The sequence below is a fragment of the Dendrobates tinctorius genome, unplaced genomic scaffold, assembly GCF_039654945.1.
Source record: "Dendrobates tinctorius isolate UK_male_01 unplaced genomic scaffold, ASM3965494v1 ptg000028l, whole genome shotgun sequence".
NCBI classification, from domain to species: domain Eukaryota; kingdom Metazoa; phylum Chordata; class Amphibia; order Anura; family Dendrobatidae; genus Dendrobates; species Dendrobates tinctorius.
This window is the reverse complement of record NW_027361696.1, coordinates 37,231,768-37,254,724: the sequence shown is the minus strand read 5'-3', so window position 1 is coordinate 37,254,724 and position 22,957 is coordinate 37,231,768. Positions and strand designations below refer to the sequence as shown.

The 22,957-nt window shown below is 47.7% G+C and overlaps 1 protein-coding gene across 3 annotated transcripts in view; it reads left to right on the top strand.

Annotated features, from left to right (window-relative positions):
- The window catches only part of LOC141085293 (B-cell receptor CD22-like), a 221,488-nt gene that overhangs the window by 62,754 nt on the left and 135,777 nt on the right, over window positions 1-22,957 (top strand). For 2 of the 3 annotated variants that reach the window (XM_073570571.1, XM_073570570.1), the window contains exons 2-4: window positions 11,631-11,695; window positions 11,778-12,140; window positions 16,302-16,589. In XM_073570571.1, the coding sequence (XP_073426672.1) occupies window positions 11,653-11,695; window positions 11,778-12,140; window positions 16,302-16,589 (694 nt within the window). In that variant the 5' untranslated portion in view covers window positions 11,631-11,652. The remainder of the gene's footprint in view (window positions 1-11,630; window positions 11,696-11,777; window positions 12,141-16,301; window positions 16,590-22,957) is intronic. The other variant, XM_073570572.1, reaches the window with a different exon arrangement.

Sequence of the window (22,957 nt, the reverse complement as noted above, 5' to 3'; positions counted from 1 at the left end):
CATCCTAAACAACCCCCGCATACATTCCGTCCAGCTCCATAGCATGGCATTACTGCATGTAAACCTGGGCAAGTTGCCTAACATAGCCCCTAGGGATAAGCTGGACCGGGGGCCATCCTCGTCCCCTTAGTCTGCAGCTTCCCCGCTCGCGCTCGGAGACTGCATCCTGCCTACTACGCCAAATGTGGTACTCGCAGGTACGCAGGATGCAGTGAAGAGACGGAGACCGAGCAAGCCTAAATTCAACCTTTATATACTGTATGAGCAGGGCCGGACTGGGACTAAAATTCAGCCCTGGCATTTGAAGTTACACAGGCCCACTAGTCACATGGTGACTATATAATATCTTTGTACACTTGTAGGTTACAAGAAGTGAGAGGAGATTAACACGACTATATAACATGTAGTCACAGCTATGCCCAGTATTTCAGCTCAGTCCTATTTATTGCTTTTAGGTACAGTACTCCTCCCAAATCTCTGTCCCCTTTTGTACGCACGGTGACAGAATTCCTGGCAGAACTGCTCTCTATTGGGCAACCAGACCCCCTGGTCATAGCCGCCCCTATCATACCTCCCAACTTTTGAAGAAGGGAAAGATGGACAAAGACTGCGGCATGCTGCGCGCGCCGCTGCAAATTTTGGCCACGCCCAGCCACACCCATTTCACAACTAGTCACACCCATGTCCACACCTAATCGCACCCATTTAGCACTGCTGATCACACTGACTGGTACTGAGGGCACAGTGGCTGGCATTATGGGCACACTGACTGACACTAAGGAAGAGAGAAAACAGAGAGAAAGAGAATAAAGAAAACAGAGAGAGCGACAAAGAAAGGGGAAAGAAAGAAAGAACAGTGAGAGACAAAGAAAGAACAGTGAGAGACAGAGAAAGAACAGAGAGAGAAAGAAAGAGGGGAAAGAAAGAAAGAACAGAGAGAGACAGAGAAAGAACAGAGAGAAAGAAAGAAGTAAAGAAAGAAAGAACAGAGAGAAAGAGAGGAAAGAAAAAGAAAGAAAGAGGGGAAGAAAGAACAGAGAGAGAAAAAAGAAAGATTAGAGAGAGAAAGAAAGAACAGAGAGAGAAAGAAAGAACAGAGAGAGAAAGAAAATGAGGGAAAGACAGAACAGAGAATGAAAGAACAGAGAAAGAAAGAAAAAGAGAGAAAGAAATAAAGAAAGATTCTACAAAGATACTATAGCAGCCCGGCTCCCATTGTAATGCCCACCTGAGCCTCCCGGTGCAGGACCTATCATGATCCGCTCACATGGCCGGCATCCCCGATTCCAAGGCGATCCTGCTGTCTGCGCTGTCGGAGGAGGACACGGTGATGGATCTGAAGCATTCCTGGTTCCGTCACAATCTCCTCAAGAGATTATCTCATTTCCGGTCAGCTTCCAGCACATCACTTCAGGTGGAACATCATGTGTGAGTTTTTAAATGCTCCGCCGTGTACTCCTGTGTCCGTGGGAAAAGCCCGCTTTGTAAGCTTTGTACACATTTGGCTCCGCTCCGTACATCCCGTACACATATGGCTCCACTCCATACACACACGGCTCCACTCCGTCCACCTCGTACACGCGTGGCTCCTCTCCGTACACCTCATACACACGCGGCTCCGCTCCGTACACCTCGTACACACACACGGCTCCGCTCCGTACACCTCGTACACACACACGGCTCCGCTCCGTACACCTCGTACACGCGGCTCCTCTCCGTACACACGGCTCCGCTCCGTACACCTCGTACCACGCACGGCTCCACTCCGTACACCTCGTACACGCACGGCTCCGCTCCGTACACCTCGTACACACACGGCTCCGCTCCGTACACCTCGTACACACGCGGCTCCGCTCCGTACACCTCGTACACACGGCTCCGCTCCGTACACCTCGTACACACACGGCTCCGCTCCGTACACCTCGTACACACGGCTCTGCTCCGTACATCTCATACACACACAGCTCTGCTACATCCACACTGTAAATCCTGACCCCACATAGTTACCTCAACCAGCACCATGACAACAGCAAAGCAGAGTCTTGCAGACGGTAGAGGCAAGGCTGAGCGCACAGGACCTGTGATGAGGTCACAGGAGGGCGGAGTCAGGGAGGAAAATGATCGGGGGTCTGGACAAAGGCTCCTGATCATGTGATCCCCTGACTCCTCCCCTCCTGTGACCTCATCACAGGTCCTGCAAACAGAGCGAGCAGGCAAGCCAATGCGACGCTGTGAGTGGCTGCAGGGGGGAGGGGGTCTCATGCTACGGCGAGGATGGGGTGCGTGGGGGGGGCGTGGCGGCTTATCTCCCTGCAGTGCAGGAGGAACTTGAAACTATCACCGCTGTGCCCGCAGAGGGCCGGCGGCAGGAGCAACAGTGGCCGCAGCCGCTGGCAAGCGGCCAGATGATCGGGCGCTGCCGCCCGCGGCCCACGTGACAGCGGCCCAGCGGGAAAATGCCCGGTTGATTATATTGCCAATCCGGGCCTGTGTATGAGTAGTGTTGAGCGATACCTTCCGATATCAGAAAATATCGGATCGGACTGGATCGGATTGATACCCCCAAAATATCGGATATCGCCGATTCCGATACCGGAAACCAATGCAAGTCAATGGGACACAAATATCGGAATGAAAATAAACCCTTACTTTCCATGTAGGTTAATTCTACATGAAGGAAAACAACTAAGAATAATGTAGAATGTATTGGGGGAGGTGGAGGAGATATTAAAGGCATAGAGATTTAGCCCAATCAAATGGAATAGCAGAAATTATTTTTTTTTTTATGATGTTCGGAGTTACAAAGATATTGACTATGTTAAGCTTTTTTATATTTTGTCAGATATTTATGTTTCACTACTTCCATGCTCTTCACCTTCTTTTTTACTTCTCCCACACTTTTTCCTTCATCATCCTCAGCAACAGCATCTTTTTCATCAACTCCTTCTTCACCTTATTCATCTTCTTCTTCTTCACCTTCTTCCTATTATTCTTTTTTTTACATTCTTCATATTCTTCTTATTCAACTGTTATTCTTCTTCATATTCTACTTCTTCATCTTCTTCATATTCTTCTTCTTCATCATATTCTTATTTGTGACAGGCATTCCTGTAGTTGTTATCTATAAAAGTTTGAAGATTACACCTTCTGTTCTGCCTGTCACAAAAGATTTACAACAGGATTTGTCCGTGTTCAGTTTTGTCTGCAGCAGCAGGTATTTTCTAGGGGCACCACGAGGAGGAATGGACTCACCCCCATACACTGCTTAGTCTTCTTCTGCTTATAATTCAGATAATATCTTTTGCTTTGATTTTTAGTCTTATGCTTAATGTTCTTCTGCTTTTTGTTCTGCAGCTTCTTGTTCTTCTGCTTCTTGGTCTTCTGTCTCTTGTTCTTCTGTATCTTGGTGGTTGTCTTCTTGTTCTTTGTCCTCTTGGTCATCTTCTTCAGGGTCATCTTCTTGGTCTTCTTTGGGGTGGTCTTCAGGGTCGTCATCTCCAGGGTCGTCGTTTTCAGGGTCGTCATCTTCTTCGGGGTGGTCTTCAGGGTCGTCGTCTTTAGGGTTGTCATCAGGGAGATCCAGAGTGATTACCAAAAACCATTTCAAAAAGCTTGAACTTGGAAATGTAGCAGAAGGTACAAGAAGGCTGAGCAACTGCTGAGAACCAGCTGACGGTACTGGAACCTGGATGGGTAGTCGAAGGTACAAGAGCCAATGGAACTACCGAGGACCAGCTGATGGTACTGGAACCCGGTTACTAAGCAGGAGGTACCTGTGCCAGAAAGCACTACCAAGGACCAGCAGATGTTAGTGGAACTCGGATACCGAGAAGGAGGCACCTAAGCCAAAGGCTCTGCCTGGAACCAGCTGACGTTACTTGAACCCAGGGGGACATATTCAAGATTGACTTCCAAAGAACCAGCTAATGGTACTGGAACTCAGATAGGCAGCAGAACGTACACATGAAAAAAAAGATGTAAGGCCGCGAGCCGGCCGGAGTTACCGAAACCCAGAGTCCTACAGGGGGAGCTTGTCCTATTGGCAATACGGAACCAGCCTTCATTGCCAGATCCCGCAGCCCACATTGGAAGCACCTAAACTGCAGGGACCATAGAGTCGGCTAACCCGACCGCAACACGACAGGACAACGTATTGGAGGCAAAGTGACGTTGACACTACCCGGAAACAGCTGGCGTGCTGGAACCAGGCTGAGCAGGAGGGAGTCCCTGTGCCAAAGAGACTTCTGAGCAGCAACTGGTGGTGTTGGAGCCCAGGTATTACAGTAGAAACAGAGTGTAGCCAGAGGCCTAATTGGAGCAAGTTTAATATCTGTAGTAGTGTGAATGTGGACAGAGCAGGCGAAATTGCCGGACAAACAGCAGGGGATCAGCTGACGTTACTGAACCCCAATAACACTGGAGCATATGTTGACTGTGCAGATGGCACTTCTGAGCAGCAACTGGCGGTGTTGGAGCCCAAGGATTACAGGAGAAACAGAGTGTAGCCAGAGGCCTAATTGGAGCAAGTTTAATATCTGTAGTAGTGTGAGTGTGGTCAGAGCAGGAGAAATTGCTGGACACACAGCAGGGGATCAGCTGATGTTACTAAACCCCAATAACACTGGAGCAAGTGTTGACTGTGCAGACGGCACTTCTGAACAGCAACTGGCGGTGTTGGAGCCCAGGGATTACAGTTCAGGTGGCAGAAACATAAACACAACAGGAGACATGGATACTGTTGCCAACCAATTATTTAATTGGGAAGAGGACTGGCAAATTCCTGTGAGATCCAGGCCTTGTTCATTTTCAGAAAAGTAAGCCTGTCAACGTTATCGGAGGATAGTCTCATGCGACGGTCTGTTAGTACACCACCTGCGGCACTAAAAACGGGTTCCGATAATACACTAGCAGCAGGGCAAGCCAGCACCTCCAATGCATACTGGCTAAGCTCTGGCCATGTATCCAGCTTAGAGACCCAAAACTTGAAGGGGGAAGAGCCGTGTGGGAGAACACTGAGAAGGCAAGACATGTACTCTGTCACCATCTGATGGAAACGTTGCCTCCTGCTGACTGGAGCCGTCTGTGATGGTGTAGACATTTGTGGCGGGGACACAAAACTTTGCCACATTTGGGCCATACTGGTCTTGCCTTGTGCTGTGGCGCTGCTTCTGCTCCCTCTTTGTGCAGAGCTTCCTCCACTGCTTCAACGCACTGAGCTGCTTTGTAAAGCACTAGCAGCACTGCTCTCGGGTGGAATGAAGAACATGATGGAATGCATCAGTGTGTCTTGGTACTCCCGCATTTTATGCTCCCGTTCAATGGTGTTATGAGGCTTTGTAAGTTGTCCTGGTAGCGAGGATCTAGGAGGGTGTACACTCAATAATCAGACGTGTTGAGAATGTGGGCGATGCGGCGGTCGTGTCTCAGGCACTGCAGCATGAAATCTACCATGTGCTGCAGACTGCCAACTGGCCAAGAAATGCTGTCCCCTGCTTGAGGCGTCATCTCTGCCTGCTCTGCATCACCTCACCCTCGCTCTACATACTGACTACTAGAGCATTGTGTACCTCCCTCCTCTGGACAGATGTCTTCCTCCTCCATTGACTCCTCCTCATCCTCCTCACAAAGTGTCCCCTGCCTAGGCCTTTGTGAGAAACCACGTTGCGCAGACTGTCCAGAAGCAGATGGCATTTGTGACTCCTCATCCTCCACCTCTTCCACAACCTCCTCCCTTAGTGCTTGCAGTGTTTTTTCAAGCAGGCAGATAAGGGGGACAGTCATGCTGACTAGTGCATCATCTGCACTCGCCATCCGCGTGGAATCATCAAAGGCACGCAAAACATGGCAGATGTCCTTCATAGAGGCCCACTCAGTGGTGGTGAAGTGTGAACGGCGCGCAGTGTGACTTGTTTGCGCCTGATGCAGCTGGTACTCCATTACTGCTGCCTGCTGCTCACACAACCTCTGCAACATATGTAACCTTGAATTCCACCTGGTGGGTAGGTCACATATGATGCGATGTTCTGGAAGGCGGAATCGGCGCTGCAGAGCTGCAATGCGCGATCTTGTCATGCTGGAACGCCGCAAGTGAGCGCACTCTATGCGGACCTTGTGCAGCAGTGCATCAAGATCCGGATAGTCCCTCAAAAAACTCTTCACGACCAAGTTAAGCACATGTGCCAGACATGGGATGTGAGTGAGGTTGCCTAGGCCCAGAGCTGCCACCAGATTTCGGCCATTGTTACACACTACCATGCCTGGCTGGAGATTCGCTGGCACAAACCACACGTCGCTCTCCTGCTTGATGGCATTCCAGAGCTCCTGCGCTGTGTGGCTTCGATTCCCCAAAGAAATTAATTTCAATATGGCCTGTTGATGTTTGGCCACGGCTGTGCTCATATCAGTCATAACAGGTAAGCGTTCACGGGTCCATGTGGAGGTAGACTGTGACGGCTCCTGCAGCACTGATTCAGAGGAACTGGAGTATGAGGAGGTGTCAATGCGTACAGACTGGACTCCTGCAATCCTTGGAGTTGGCAGAACACGTACAGCGCCACTCTCAAGATCTGTACCAGGCTCCACAACATTTACCCAATGGGCAGTGAGGGAAAGATATCGTCCCTGTCCATGGTTACTGGTCCACGCATCGGTGGCCAGGTGGACCTTGCTACTGACGGCGTTTAGTAGCGCATGTTTAATTTTTCCCTCCACATGCTTTTGCAGGGCAGGGACGGCTTGCCTGCTGAAATAAAAGTGGCTGGGCACGTTGTATTGTGGGACTGCCAATGCCATGAAGTTACGGAAGGTGTCAGTCTCTACCAGCCTGAATGAGAGCATTTCAAGGGACAGTAGTTTTGCAATGTCAGCATTCAGAGCCTGTGCTCGGGGGTGGTTTGCCGAGTATGGGTGCCTTTTCTCCCATGCCTGTGCTACCGATGGCTGTAGACTGGCCTGGGAGTGTGAAGATGACAGGGAACATGGTGCTGTGGGTGGAATGACACTGTGTCTCTGTACACCAGTGCCAGAGTTTCTTCCATGGTGATCCTGTGAGGAAGCTGAACCAGCTGTGTGTGAGCTGGAGGAAGAGGCTACAACATGAGCTGAAGAGGTGGTAGGTGGCACTGTAGGTTGGCCTAGGTCTTCAGTGTGTCTTTGTAACTCCACCACGTGCTTGGTCCGCACATGTTTCCACATATTTGTGGTAATGAGGTTGCTGACACTTTTCCCTCTTTTCACTTTCTGATTACACAGCTTGCATTTGACAAAGCAAATGTCATCTGCAACTGTGTCAAAAAAGGACCAAGCACTGCAAGTCTTGGGAGCGCCCGTTTTGGGTTTTGGAAGAGGCATGCTCCTAATGGGTGCCGAAGTGGAGGCTACAGGCAACCGAGTCTGCCCCCTCCCTCTCCCTCCTTTTTTGGCCATTCGGGGAATCTCTTCTTCAGAGTTGCTCCCACTGCCTTCCTGTACCTCACGCCATGATGGGTCAAGGACCTCATCATCTACACTACCCTCTTCAAATGACTGCTTCTCCTGGGTAGTCTCGACAGCACAGTACGCACCAGAAAGTGGCACTTGAGTCTCATCATCAGATGCGTACTGAGGTGTGCTGACCATAGGCACTGGCCCACCTGCCTCTCCAGATTCAGAGAGACAAAGCTGTTGCACATCACTGCATACTACCTCTTCTTCAAATTCTTGAATGCTGCTTGGCTGGCCCCCTCTTTCCAAGCCAACAGATTCAGAGAACAGAAGTAGAGATGGCTCCTGTCCAGGGCTCTCTGACTGCCTGGGCAATTTGGCAGGTGGTGAAGAGACAGATGGGTGCTCTTCAGTGCTCTGGACCTGAGAGGATCTGGAACTAATTGAAGTCAATGCGTTAGCTGCCATCCATCCGACAATGGCTTCAATTTGTTCATCCTGCAGCAGTGGGGTACGGCGAGCTCCTACAAAGCTGTGCATAAAGGACTGTTCACTGGTAAAACTGGGGGATGCTGAGTCACTGGTGCCCGCAGCAGGCACAGAATCCCCACGTCCTCTCCCTACAGAAACTCCACGCCCACGACCACGTGCCTTACTCCCTGATTTCTTCATCTTGTTAGACTGATAAAGGTAGGCAGAAAATTACTAAGGGCTTAGTGTGCTTATTCCTGAACAGCTGCTAACAGGTATAAGAAACACAAATTTTTTAAAGTGTGGACTAGACTTTAATATGAGCTAATGTGGCCTACACAACTGTAAAGTGAAGTGTTTGGTGAACTTTATTAACTTTTTTTTTTTCACAAAAAGACACTGGATGTGCCCAAAGATGTAAAGCCGATAGTATCACAAACTTTTTGTAGCTATTACAATGCAGGAAGGTAACCTACAATGCAATAGATGAGGCTCCAAAAAATAGGCTAATACTAATCTGGCTGGGGATGCAGGGCACAAGCCAGCAGAAAGGCTCCTCTATCTAATCCTATATAGTGTTTGCAAATATTCTAGCTGGATACGGATGGAACCACACTAATAGGAGAAATCTGGAAAAATAAGCAGCACTAATGCAAAAAAGGACAATGTATGAGGCAGTGACGCACGCTGAGTGGACTTCAACCGGAGGTGGTGCAGAACACACTACAGCGTGAGCTGCAGTCACACACAGAGACCTCGCAGACAGCCGTGAACAGCACTGCAAGGCTGCAGAAAAGCTCCTCTATCTTCCTTCTATATAGTGTTTTCAAGCAATCTAGCTGTATACGGATGGAACCACACTAATAGGAGAAATCAGGAAAAATGAGCAGCACTAATGCAAAAAAGACAATGTATGAGGCAGTGACGCACGCTGAGCGGACTACAACGGGAGGTGGCTGCAGAACACACTACAGCGTGAGCTGCACACACACAGAGACCTCGCAGACAGCCGTGAACAGCGCTGCAAGGCAAAAGAAAGCTTCTCACACAGCGGTTGCTAAAGTAGCCTGGGTAAAGCACAATAAAGCAAATCGCTAGCTCAAACTGTCCCTCAGAGTCAGAACAGCAGCGTCCTGTCCCTAAGTAAATTCACAGCAGAGTGAACCCAAAATGGCGGGGGCGGCTTTTATAGTGCATCATGACATCATTTCAGCAGCAAATCACAGCCATGCCATTAGTTAACATGCCTAACATGCATAACAGGATGTGCCCACACTTCTTAGAATTCCTCATTGGCTGAATAAAATCAAACTGGCTCATTGCATTATGGGAACTTCTGATTCCGGTATTCGATATTCTAAAAGTATCGAAACTCCGATACCGCGAATATCGGCCGATACCCGATATTGCAGTATCGGAATGCTTAACACTATATATGAGTAATATGGATAACTGGTAAGCTGACAATGGTTTTCCTCACAGGAAATTAGACAATAATACAACCAAATAACCCGATATCAACTACCTGGCCAGCAACTATATGGCCGTGGGATGGCCAACTACGAGTCCTGGAAATATAATCAACTAACAACGGAGGGAGTGTCACTTATCCTTCTCTGACGTCCTGCAGAGTTGTTATCCGGGAGGTGTCCGTTCGGCGTCCCAGCCGCTGGACACAGCCGATGAGGAGTTGTCGCAGGCTTCGGGTGTTCCTAAGCCTGGTTGTAGAAGGGGCACAACAGGCCCCGGGAGGATTCCTCAGTGTCGGGCCCCATCGGGGAGGCAAGGTGGTGGCAGCCACAGGCCTGGATGTATCGGCCGCAGCTGCAGTCTGAAGCGGGGCGGTGGCGGCCGCGGGGTGCAGTGTCTGGGCCGCAGCCGCGGTGTGGATCGGGATAGTGGCCACCGCAGGTGGCAACACACAGGCTGCAGCCGCGGGATGGAGTGGGGCAGTGGCGGCCATGGGTGGCAGGGTACGGGCCGCAGCCGTAGGCCGGAGTGGGGCAGTGGCGGCCGCAGGTGGCAGCATACAGGCCACAGTCGCGGTGTGGAGCGGGGCAGTAGCGACCATGGGTGGCAGCGTACAGACTGCAGCCGGGGGCCGGAGTGGGGCAGTGGCAACCGCGGGTGGCAGGGTACGGGCCGCAGCCACGGTGTGAAGCAGGGCTATGGTGGTCGCGGGTGGCAGCGTACAGGCCGCAGCCACGATGTGGAGCGGGGCTATGGCGATCGTGGGTCTCTGTCTCTGGGGTGCAGCCTCAGTGTAGAGCGGGGCTATGGCGGTTGTGGGTGGCAGCGTACAGGCCGCGGCAGTGGGCTGGAGAGGGGCAGTGGTGGGTGTGGGTGGCAGGGTACGGGCCATAGCCACTGTGTGGAGCGGGGCTATGGCGGTCGCGGGTGGCAGCGTACAGGCCGCTGCCACGGAATGCAGCGGGGCTACGGCAGTCACGGGTCTCTGTCTCTGGGGAGCAGCCATGGGTGTCAGGTCTGTGTCACTCCCTCGCGCTGCTCGGTGCCATCATCTCCTTGGATCAGGTGAGCCCCCGTCCTGTCTCTCTGGTAGACGCTGGTGTACTCCTGCTCTCCATCGCCACCTAGGCTCCGGCTTCCTGCTCCTTCTCGCTCTCTCTGTCGATCTCCCCCCGCAGGCCCTCTCCCTTTTTATAACCGCTCCGCCCCCACACTTTCTAGAAGAGTCTATGGTCCGACCTCTAATTCCTTCCCCCGGAAACAGATCCTCTGGGAACCTTAGTGACAGCCCCCTTGGTTCCGGCCCGGTTACACAGCGGGGGCTCTCTCCTACAGGTCTATGAAGATCAAGGTGATATAAGCTTTGGCAGCAAGAGTCGTGAGCCCCTTTCAATGTGTTCTTGCAGGCTGAAACATTTGTGGAGGAGAAGATGTTGGAATTGTTCCTTAATAGTGAATGTGTCCTCGATTATTCTCATGGCTTGTAGAGTAGGCAAAGTATAAATGTTACCATGAGGTAAAGTGACGAAACAATGAGGTTTTTTTCCTCTCTTTGATTTGTATTTTCATATCAATTTAAATATAAAATAGTTTTTATTGCACTTTTTGCCTATTTTAGTTTTGTTTTTTAAGCCAAATGGAGCAAATTTTTATACCACATGCATCTGCACTTTTATTGTATTTGACCTGATGACAATAACAATTTGCTATCAAAAGGCAAATCCTGAATGTCTTACCAATGAAGGAACCTGGACGACATCTTCTGATCTTTATTTTATCATTTTCAGCTGCATTCTATATTGTTGGGTATCCCGTGGTGTTTCTTGTCATTCATTGATCAGGAAAGAAGCTGCAGAGGAAAGACCATAATTATACAGACCATAATTATACAGGGCTTTACCAGGGTTGTGCCTGCACTTACAGTACATGACCCCAGAGAGTGGGTGCATCCCCCACTAATCTACACATACTCCACTTTATATCAGGTTTATTGCACTTTATGGTACCATGTCTCTTATTATTCTTTATGGCAATTGTCACTCAGAGAGAAGTTTTCTTATTGAGTTAATGCAAAGGTTTAGCCAATAGCACCTTGTGACTTTTATCCCGAGTAACTTACTACTCAGCATCATTGATGGACCGGCGGGGGTGGTGAGGTGAGCAAAGATCAGTTGTTCTTCAAGGTGGAAACCTATTTAATGACAGTAACACATTATTGCATCTATATCACATCCTCCATGTGTCTATTACTTGGTTTCCTCTTTTAGTTACAGGCAAACCTAATCCAGAATGGATCCTATGAAGCAGATTTATCTTCTCCTCATTTGTCATGGTAAATAATCTCACAAATACAGAATAATCTGATATAATGAGATTCTGTGACTTCGGCCTCATGTTCTGCTCATTGTTTCCAGGCTTCTATCTGGGTTCTGTATGTCAGCAATGGACGTTTCCTTCTGGAATTACTGCTCTGATTGGCTCCTGTGTGGAGATTCCTTGTACATATGATCCTGCCGGGAGATTAGGAACTTCCAGCACTGTGTGGTATACGTTCATTGATGGTTCTTGGACAGAAATCCCAAACTCCAAGGATTCATCCTATGCATGGACACATTATAAAGATGGTTCTTCAATGGTATCGGGAAATAACAGTTGCACCCTGCGGATAGATCCTGTAAGAAAAGATTTTGGCAATTATTATTATCCAGGGATTGCAGAAGATAGAACAATAAATGCATATGATAAACAGCAAAGCTATGTTCTTCTCTCTGTTACAGGTAAATATATGATTATTACCAGGAACCAATGTAAATCTTCTTAATTGTATCATAGTATTTAATGACAATCACATACACATATAATACACTGGGGTTTGTTATATGTGCATGTGTCCATCTATGTAGTGAGATGGATTGGTGTAATTATGATATCAAATTCTATTGGTCCATGTTAGGTTAAGTACGCTGGGAAAAAAAGAAATATATAGACCCCAGGTAGATATGAGCGAATAGCCTGAAATCTATTCTGGAGTCGATTTTTCCAATTCTGTTGAAATATTTGATTCAGAATGAATCAATTCATCAAGGTAGCAGGGAGCGAAGGCAAGCGTCATGGTCAGACCTGGCTGATAGGTATTAATTGGTAAAAGCTTTAAATAACTGGGTAAATACCTTTTCTTGTAATATACCGATTTCCTCAACCTCCTAGAAGCAAGAAAAAAATGATCTGATTTAATTATTGTTTTTTTGTAGCAAAGGTCTAAAAGCATTTGCAATCCAACAGTCATCCCTTTGCTTGAAACTAGCAATATGTCTGTCAGTATGTAAGCAACCAATTATAAGGCTTATCAAGTTTACGAGCGTGATGGAGAGCCCAGTTGTTCCAGCATTGTCACCACGAGTGTCAGCCTTGTCCCTTATCTGTGCCTGTCTAAACTTCTTATCCTCTTTTGCATCTAACTTCTCATTCTCGAGTTCTCTTATTTCCTCTTCCTCCACCTCTTCTTCTTGAATGTAACATTGCCTGTGCATAGAAGGAAGAGAAAAAAATCTACCGTACTAAAACAATCCTAAAATTTTCTTTTTTAAATAAAACTTAACATTTATTCCATTGTATAATATCTCCTCCATAGAGGTTCAAAACCAAAAAAGGTGGACACATAAGTACTTTATTGGCGGCCATGCTATCTAAGTCCTGGTGCTTCCCCATTGCTTATTTACTTTAGAGGGGATATTCAGGTTTGACACAAAAGTCTGTACTCACTCTATGCATGTGTCTGCGGAACTGTGAATCCTCACATCATGATCTCGCAGCCCCAGAGCAGGCTGTCATGTGTCTACAAGTATATGATATGAATACTTCTGGGTACATTCCAACTAGATGTACGCAGCCTAGATCAATCCCAAGTAAATTGAGTGAGGCAGGTCACGTCTGGAAGGAATGTGGTGGGAAGTATTCATATTGCATACTTTATGACACACGACCACCCGCTCTTTATGCCAGCAGTGTAGAATCCTGACATTATGCACTTGTAGAAATTGCAGGAACGCGGAATGCAGCGCCAAACGGGAGGCAGAGCAAGGGTTAACAGGTTTATTTACAGGGGAATACTCCACGCAGGGAGGTAAAGGGTCAAACAGTATAAATGGCAAAATGAACTACAACGGCTCAAATAGCGACAGTTCGGTAGCAAGCGTGTCAGGAAGTCCTAACACTGCAGCTCCTGCTACGAACTCAATAGCGCTGGCAACGGCGGGCGCATTGCCTTCCGCAGGATGGTACTGTAGTCGTTGGTCCATCTTCCAGCGGCAGTGGTCAGTCTCTGGTACCTTCCACTGCCCCTAGTCCATATACTGATGTGGCTAATAAAGGCATGGTCCACAGTCCTGTATGAGTCCAACGTGGCTCCTTAACTATCTTAACTGGTGAAGTCTGGTCACAAGGGTCAGGGCAACAAACAGCTGACAATGCCAGAGTGCAAGTGTCAGTCTGGTATGCGGTCCCTCTTGGGCAGCGCTTGTGTGGTACTCACAGTCACTTAGTGTATGGCACCTGGTTCTCTGGTCATCAATGGACACACACTGCACGTCCAGCTCTCCCTGGTCCCAGCTGTTGACGGCAGGCGACAGAGCACGTTGGTCTGTGAGCAGCTGGTATTCCCAGGACAGAGCACTCCTCTCTTTGGCTGCTACAACACCTGGCTAGGCTCTGCTCTGTTGGAATGGCTCAGCTCTGCATGTTTCAGCTCTGATGGCATGGCTCTGCTCCACTAGCACAGCTCTGCTCTGCATGGCTTTGCTCTGATGGCATGGCTCTGCATGGCTCTGTTCTGCTGACATGGCTCTGCTCTGGACGACTCTCTCTGCAGGCGACTGAGGATCCTTCTATATGGCCCATCGCCACACGGTATCCTCTGGTGGCTGGTGGGGGAAGCAGGGCTCACTGTTCTGCACACTACTCTCTGCGCTGCCCTCTGCACTGCACTCCGCCGATGCCAGACTCCCCTGCTGTGTGCGCTTTCTTCTCTTATGCTTCTGATGCTGCGTGCCCTTTTCATTTTCTTCCCGCTCTCCTGGGTTCAGAGGTTAGTCCGGCTCACTCAGGCTTCCCCCCGGGAACAGAGGATGCAGCCCTTTTAGTTCTGGAGCCGGAATGCAGGTATCTGCGATTTCGTCGACCTCCTTAGACAGTGTGAAATGTGAGGATTCAGAGGTCTACAGTCACAAAATCAAACCTTGCCAACCTCTTTAAGAACAAACACCTAAGCTGTTGATACTCTACAAAATTGTATGATGGCTAAAATAAGCTATTGTTTATTCAGAATATACCAAGCCTATTACCATTACCCAACAATGGATCACTTTTACAATACCACTTGTTAAAAATCCATTGCTTCTTAAACATACACCGCATGTGCATAAACTGGCATGGATGGCACCTTGGGGCTCCACCACATAAGCAGAAGATGGGAGACCTCTGCTTTCATGCCCTTTATCCTGTCTTGCACTATAACGAAAGATACCGGTAAAGTCACATAACTCCTATCAGATTGCAGAATTGCTACTTTGCAATGAAATGATGTCTGTCTATAGATTCTATGGATGACTTGAAATGGGGACAAATTAGATAAGGGGTCTTTCATATTAGCTGCTTTCGTTAAGAGACAACAGCCAATTTTTCTGCAACCTGCCAGTCAACTCTCACATTGTAAAGTGTCCTCCATGGCAATGGCGGATCCTAATAGGGGCAGATGGGGCGGTCGCCCCGGGCCCAAGGTTTTTTGGGGGCCCAGGGGCAGGGGCGGGCTGGGCCGGGTGGCAGAGAGGCAAATGCCACCCGGACCAAATTCTTGCCCCGGGTGCCAGAAAGCTTAGATACGCCTCTGCCCTCCGGCTATACTTCCGGGTCAGATGTCGGGCGTGCGCGATGACGTCATCGTGCACGCGCCGACATGTCCCGGAGGATGCTGAAAGCAGAGGCGCTGCTGGGGAGCGAGCCGGCTGTGAGGTAAGTATGGGGAACTTTTTTATTTTTTTTTTATTTATAAAATGAATTAAATGGGGGAGGGGGTGAGTGGGGGCTGTACACAATGAAGGGGGGGTGACTGGGGCCTGTATATGATGACGGGGGGATGACTGGGGGCTGTATATGATGAAGGGGGGTGACTGGGGGCTGTATATGATGAAGGGGGGTGACTGGGGTTGTACAGGATGAAGGGGGTGAGTGGGGGCTTCACAGGATGAAGGGGGGATGAGTGGGGGCTTCACATGGTGGAATGGTGGCGGGTTTTCCGTATGGACCCGCAGCAAACCAAGTGCTGCGGTCCGTACGGCTGTCAATTCCCGCACGGGGACCGCAGCGCTCAGGTGGGAAGGGGGGTACAGGGGCCCAGGTTTTATGAACAGCCCCGGGCCCATAGTCCACTTAATCCGCCGCTGCTCCATGGTTGTGATCTCTGCCAACAATGGCAACAGTTAGAATAACTATAATTTGCTAGCAATTTGTCCATTATAGGAGGGACCTATTCATAAAACAAGTGCAATGCATTGTATATTTTTTGCAGTTGCTCTCTGAATAGGAAAATGCAGTGCATATGATTCTGTATACAGGTCATCTAATGGTGTGGAGTGGCATCCAGCCAGACAGAAGCTAAAAGAACATGCCCTCTGCCTGGTAGATAAAGACTATAGTAAAGTACATGCTTTAACATTGCGAGTAGAATTGATACAAATGGATTTACAAGACCCAGTCCAATATCCAGGTCAGTAGTCATTGGCCACTGGATTGGAGTCCTGATAACCGCCTCCCACTTGACTGCATCCACAATTCCCTTTTAGTTTAGCTGGCCTGGCATGAAATCATTGTAGCATGATGCTAATTTTCTAATAAAGTAATAACAATGATCAATAATGTCTGACTTCTAAAATAAATTTCCACAGAAGAAGCGGATGTTCGGCTTGATTTGTCTAACAAACTGACTGAAGGAGAAGCCACCACCATACGATGTAGTGTAGAGCACACGTGCGGCTCCAGTCCTCCTTCTCTACAGTGGAACAAACCGGGTCAAGTTCATAATGAGTCAGTGGAGATTCCTGGAAGATCCTGGAGAGAACAATCAAGTCTTATATATATTCCTTCATATGTGGATGATGACACTCCTGTACGGTGCATGGCTATATATCCTAGTGGACAAAGTTTTCACGAATCAGGGACTCTGAACATCAAGTGTACGTATTAAAGATGACTGACTACGATGAATGTTACATTTTCAACTTGCTTAGGCTAGTTTCACACTTGCTTTTTTTTGCAGCGCGTTTTTCCCGCAAAAAAACGCATTGAAAAAACGCATACAAATGCATACAAACGCTGCGTTTTTTTCAAGCATTTTTATGCGCATGCAGGAAAAAAACGCAGCGTTTTTGTGCGTTTGTATGCGTTTTTTGTGCGTTTGCGTTTTTTTACAGATTTTGGAAAAACCCCACAAAAAAGAAAAAACAACCATTCAACAACACACAAGACCAATGGGACTGCATTGTGGGTGTGGTATGTTAATATATAGACCCTGTCTACAGTATTCTTCACATTTGCTTGATTCTTCTCGTGACCATGGATCTGCGCTGGAAGAGTTTTCACTTCAACTTGGATTTGGACATCGCGATGGCTCAGGCGTATGCAGTTGCTTGCCATGAACAAAGGAAGAGAGAGAGGCAGCGAAGACGGCGGCGTATGTGGATACATCCGATTGTTGAACTCCGGGAGAGCCGTGGGGCATACCACACCCTCTACAGCGAGCTCCAGTCAAACCCGGAGAAATTTACAGATTATATCCGGATGTCCCACGAAAGTTTAATGGATTTGCTTGCTCGTGTCCAACAATCCATCCGGAGACAGGACACACAGCTCCGTCGTGCGATTCCTCCTGAGGAACGGCTACTGGTGACATTACGGTATGTTTTAAAAACCAAGGGGTGCGGTCTGATGTTTTTTTTTTAAATTTAGTATTCAAAACCTTGGGTAATTAGTTTTCGTGAATGTACTAATATTTTATTTTATAGTTTTTTAAAATAATATACATAAATATTAATTTTACTTCTTTGTCTGTTCACAGATTCCTGGCGACTGGAGAAACCCTATCTTCACTACACTTCCAGTACCGTATTGGAATCTCTACCTTGTCTGGAATTGTTGCTGACACCTGCCGGGCTCTCTGGAATGTTCTTTGTCCAGAATTTATGCCCCTGCCCACCGCTGAAAAGTGGATGGAAATTGCTGACAAATTCTGGACAGTATGCAATTTTCCCAACTGTTTGGGAGCTGTTGATGGTAAACACATACGGATCATCAAACCCCAAAGAACGGGATCTGAGTACTATAATTACAAAAAGTACTTTTCAATAGTACTCATGGCGATTGCGGATGCCGGATGTATGTTTGTAGCAGTGGACATTGGAGCATTTGGCCGTGGTAATGACTCACAGGCTTTTAAAAACTCAGACATGGGCCGGAGGTTGTATGGCAACCAATTTAATTTCCCTATGCCACGGCCTCTTCCTCACACCGAAGCTCCGCCACTGCCCTTTGTAATGGTTGGCGATGAGGCTTTTCAAATGTGCGGAAACTTACTGAAACCCTACTCCAGCCGGGACTTGGACCACACCAAAAAAATATTTAATTACAGGCTGACCAGGGCCAGAAGAACTGTCGAGTGTGCTTTTGGGATTCTTGTCTCCAGATGGCGAATTCTGGGCACGGCCATTAATCTTAAACTTGAAACAGTCGATGAGGTGGTGAAGGCCTGTGTGGTTCTACATAACTTTGTGATGGCTAAAGAGCACCCGACCTTTGAACTGGACGATGATGCTCCTAACCCATTGCCTGAATTCACTCAGCACACTCTCAGGTCATCCGTTGAAGTTGGCCAAATGAGGGACCAATTTGCGGCCTACTTTATTTCTGATGTAGGACGGGTGCACTGGCAAGATGAAATGGTGTAATGTTTTTGTTTGTTTATGGTAATAAAAAACCTTATTTGATACCATTACTGAGTGCACTATATTTTTTAAACTCCAATTAAATAAAAAACTTCCCATGTATAACTTAATTTTTTGATGTTCACACACCTGGGCAGGTAAATACACATATGAGTTAAAATGCAGCATTGCTAGTCTGCGTGAAATATATTGGAACGAGCAAAGCTGCAGGCCATGAATCAGGAAACCAATTTTTTTCAAGAGAAAATTGTGCAACTAGTTGAAAAAAAAGTATGTGATTTTCTCAAAACACAACCCTCAAAACCCAACCCCAATGAAAGTCCATGGGGAATACAAGTCAGCATTGAGTGGATGAATGTAATCTGCTCCATTCCAACTTACAAGTTATTACACTAGGCCTTGGAATGACTATACTAGGCCGTGGTATTTCAAATATGAGTATATATTACGCCTTGTGCCTACTATTATAGTCATATGTGAAATACCACGGCCTAGTATAGTCATACCAAGGCCTACTCGATTTTTGCCAAATACGATCTTGTTTCACGAAAAACAAACTGGTGAAACTTGACAAGTTTCAACAGTTTGTTTTTCATGAAACCAGATTCTAGTTGGTAAAACTAGAGTTATTACACTAGGCCTTGTAATGACTACACTAGGCCGTGGTATTTCAAATATGAGTATAGTAGGCCTTGGGGCTAGTAGTATAGTAATATGTGAAATACCACGGCCTAGTATAGTCATACCAAGGCCTACTGTAATAACTCGATTTTTAACAACTAGCATCTTGTTTCACAAAAAACAAACTGGTGAAACTAGAAAGAAACTTATTTTTTAGACAAGTTTCAACAGTTTGTTTTTCATGAAACCAGATTCTAGTTGGTAAAACTAGAGTTATTACACTAGGCCTTGGAATGACTACACTAGGCCGTGGTATTTCAAATATGAGTATAGTAGGCCTTGGGCCTACTAGTATAGTCATATGTGAAATACCACGGCCTAGTATAGTCATACCAAGGCCTACTGTAATAACTCGATTTTTAACAACTAGCATCTTGTTTCACAAAAAACAAACTGGTGAAACTAGAAAGAAACTTATTTTTTAGACAAGTTTCAACAGTTTGTTTTTCATGAAACCAGATCCAAGTTGGTAAAACTCGAGTTATTACACTAGGCCTTGGTATGACTATACTAGTCCGTGTTATTTCACATATGACTATACTAGGCCTTGGGTTGGTTTTTAACATGTATTTACCCATCAGTGTGTGTGAGTGGCGCAAACAACATTAATGAAACTTTGTAATGGTGAACCACAAATGTAAATTTATTTTTAATCACAAAAATAAACCAAAAAATTATTTTTTCCGGCGTTTGGGGGCAGATGGTTTCAATTTGGGGGTGTGCAGGGAATATGCAACACTTGCAGTTGAAGACGGTGTTTGAGGGGAAGGGGCAACAAAACTTGTGGGGGAAGGTAGTCCAGTTAAGGGAATTAAACTAGGAACACTTGGAGGAGAGGAAATCTGTTCAGGTACATTAGTTGTAATGGCATGTCGCCGTAGGCTTGTGTGCCTGGACCGACTTTGGCCCAATGCCCGCCTTGATAGATTTCGCCTTGAACTAGGGGCAAATATTGAGTGTAGGTCCCCCGTCTGCTGGTGTGGCTGCTGCTGCTGCTGCTGAGGTGGCTGCTGCTGCTGAGGTGGCGGCTGCTGCTGAGGTGGCTGCTGCTGCTGCTGAGGTGGCTGCTGCTGCTGCTGAGGTGGTTGCTGCTGCTGCTGAGGTGGCTGCTGCTGCTGCTGAGGTGGCTGCTGCTGCTGCTGAGGTGGCTGCTGCTGCTGAGGTGGCTGCTGCTGCTGAGGTGGCTGCTGCTGCTGCTCTTCGTTGGCAGTGCTCGTCCTTGCAGGAGGACTGGTGGCGGCAGTGATGGTCCAGGTTTGCAGAGTGGTGGTGGCAGGGCTACTACATGTTGTTGTAGCGGCAGGGCTGTTCCATGTTTGCCTAGTGGTGGCTGAGCTCCACGCATGCATGGGAGTGGCGGTGGTGCTCCAGACAGGAGCAGCGCTTGCCATGGTGGTGTCGGTGAAGTGACCAGCTGCACTCAAACTTGTGGTGGTGTAACGGTGGGTGTCCTGGCTTTGAATAGAGGTGTCCGTGCAGTGGTATGCAGCACAAGTCGGTAGTGAGGTGAAGCGAGTCAATGGTGGCACAGGTGGAAATGACACCACTGACTGCTGACCGTACCGATTATGCTGCATAGCCTGCAAGAAAGCATTGTTGCAGGCCTGCAGCACATTCAGCTGTTGCTCAGGACTAAGGTGTTCCGCCATGCCCTTTTCAATCTTACTAAAAAAATGGTGTGCTGGTCTGTTGAGGTCGGCCTCCAGACGGTCAAGGCGCTGTTATACAGAATTGAAGCGGTGTTCAAAGTGGTTAAAACCACGTTCCATGAGTGCAAAACCGCTTTCAACTCTGTCGGACAGTGACTTGAGGCTGGAATTAAAGGCCTCGCTCAAATGCATAAACTCGGGCAAGACATTCCTGTCCAAGGCCCTCTGCCGCTGGCGGGTAGTGCCCGCATAACCAGTGGCAGAGACCTGGGACAGGGGAACACCTGATGGCCCAGCTTCCTGGTCACCAGCTGTGTGTGTGGCTGACCTGCAAGGTGCTTCCTGGCTGTCGGATGGCTGGGACGGGTCAGAGGACATCCGAGGAAGGACCGCTCCAGGGCCAGGTTGCAGGGTGCTGCTCCAGGTGCTGTGGAAGAAAGGAAAATCATTACTACCATGCCTTTACAAGAAGCATCAGCTGTGGATTAGAAAAACACAGATTAATAAAAATAAAAACCCAAAATTTATAATACTTACGATCTCGTGGCAAGGACCGGTCTTAGGAACTGCAACGCGTGATAGTGACGGTATCTAGTTCTGGTCCTTGACGCAGATCCACTGCGAACCTGGCCCTCAGCACGAACATCACTGTTGAAGCGGTCCTTGATCGAACGCCAACGTGTTCGGACTTTGTCCACTGTTGTTAAAAAAAAAACAGTGCCGTCAAGGACAACAGTCACTGCGGCACAATATAGCAATACAATACTCAAAGCAGTCACTGTAGACCCCGATGACACTGTTGGGTTTCCTGCTAGAATACACCTAGCACGAAACCCAACAGTTCCGTCAAGGACAACAGTCACTGCGGCACAATGTAGCAATACAATACTCAAAGCAGTCACTGTAGACCCCGATGACACTGTTGGGTTTCCTGCTAGAATACACCTAGCACGAAACCCAACAGTGCCGTCAAGGACAACAGTCACTGCGGCACAATGTAGCAATACAATACTCAAAGCAGTCACTGTAGACCCCGATGACACTGTTGGGTTTCCTGCTAGAATATGCCTAGCACGAAACCCAACAGTGCCGTCAAGGACAACAGTCACTGCGGCACAATGTAGCAATACAATACTCAAAGCAGTCACTGTAGACCCCGATGACACTGTTGGGTTTCCTGCTAGAATATGCCTAGCACGAAACCCAACAGTGCCGTCAAGGACAACAGTCACTGCGGCACAATACAGAGCAGGGAAATACTCACTAAACGCCTTTTTGGAGGATGCTGTGGCGCTGTCCCAGCCATCCATCAACGCTGCGGCCACCTCATTCCATAGCCGCCGGGTCACCACAATGTCCTTGTGCAGCCGGTCACGGCTGTCCCACAACGGCGAACGCTCCTGGACCAGGCTGATGAGCTGCTCATTATCCAGGTAGACGTCTTCATCCCGTTGTGGAACCTAGACAAAACACATTCATTAGAATAATCAAATTTAAATTGAATAAAAAGTTACAAAAAAAGAAACATAAAAAAGAGTAAAAATAGAAGATAAAAAATAAAGAACATTACAAACCATTTGATACATACATTCCGTATCACCACCGGGACTTGGCTTCGCTGCTCCTGCTCTTCGCCCTCACTAGTCCCGTCCGCAGAAGAAGATGATGATGACGATGTCTTAAAAAAGTTGAAAAAAACGTAAGAGATTTGGAGAAGCAGCAGATATACTTACCAGATGCACGAAAATAATCACCTCACGGTCTGCTTGCGCCAATTCCTGCTGCGATGGGGAATACTCGGATTCCGAAGACATACTGCATGTAAAAATAATAAAAATCATTAGTACATACATAATTTAAAAGGACAGGCATATAATGTAATATACTCACATTCTTCGCTGATAGAAGATGGTTTCCTTGTTGACTGTCTGCTCTCCAATCTGTCAGTGTAGTATTGGCAGAGTTTTGGCAGGCACCTCCTTTATATAGACTTTTTTTTTTTGACTTTAGAAGATTATAACTAGTACAACAAGTGGACACTACCAAAAAAACGCAGCGCTAAAAAAACGCATACATGAGCATGCCAGTGCTCACGTATGCGCATCCATAGGCTATAATGGCCATTTTTAGCGCAAAACATGCGCATACGTGCGCATGCGCTTTTTTGCAGGGCCAAAAAATGCAACATGCTGCGTCTGTAAAATACAAACGCACACCCCAAAAAAACGCAGCGCATGAAAATCGCATACGTGCGCTTGCCAGCGCACAGGTATG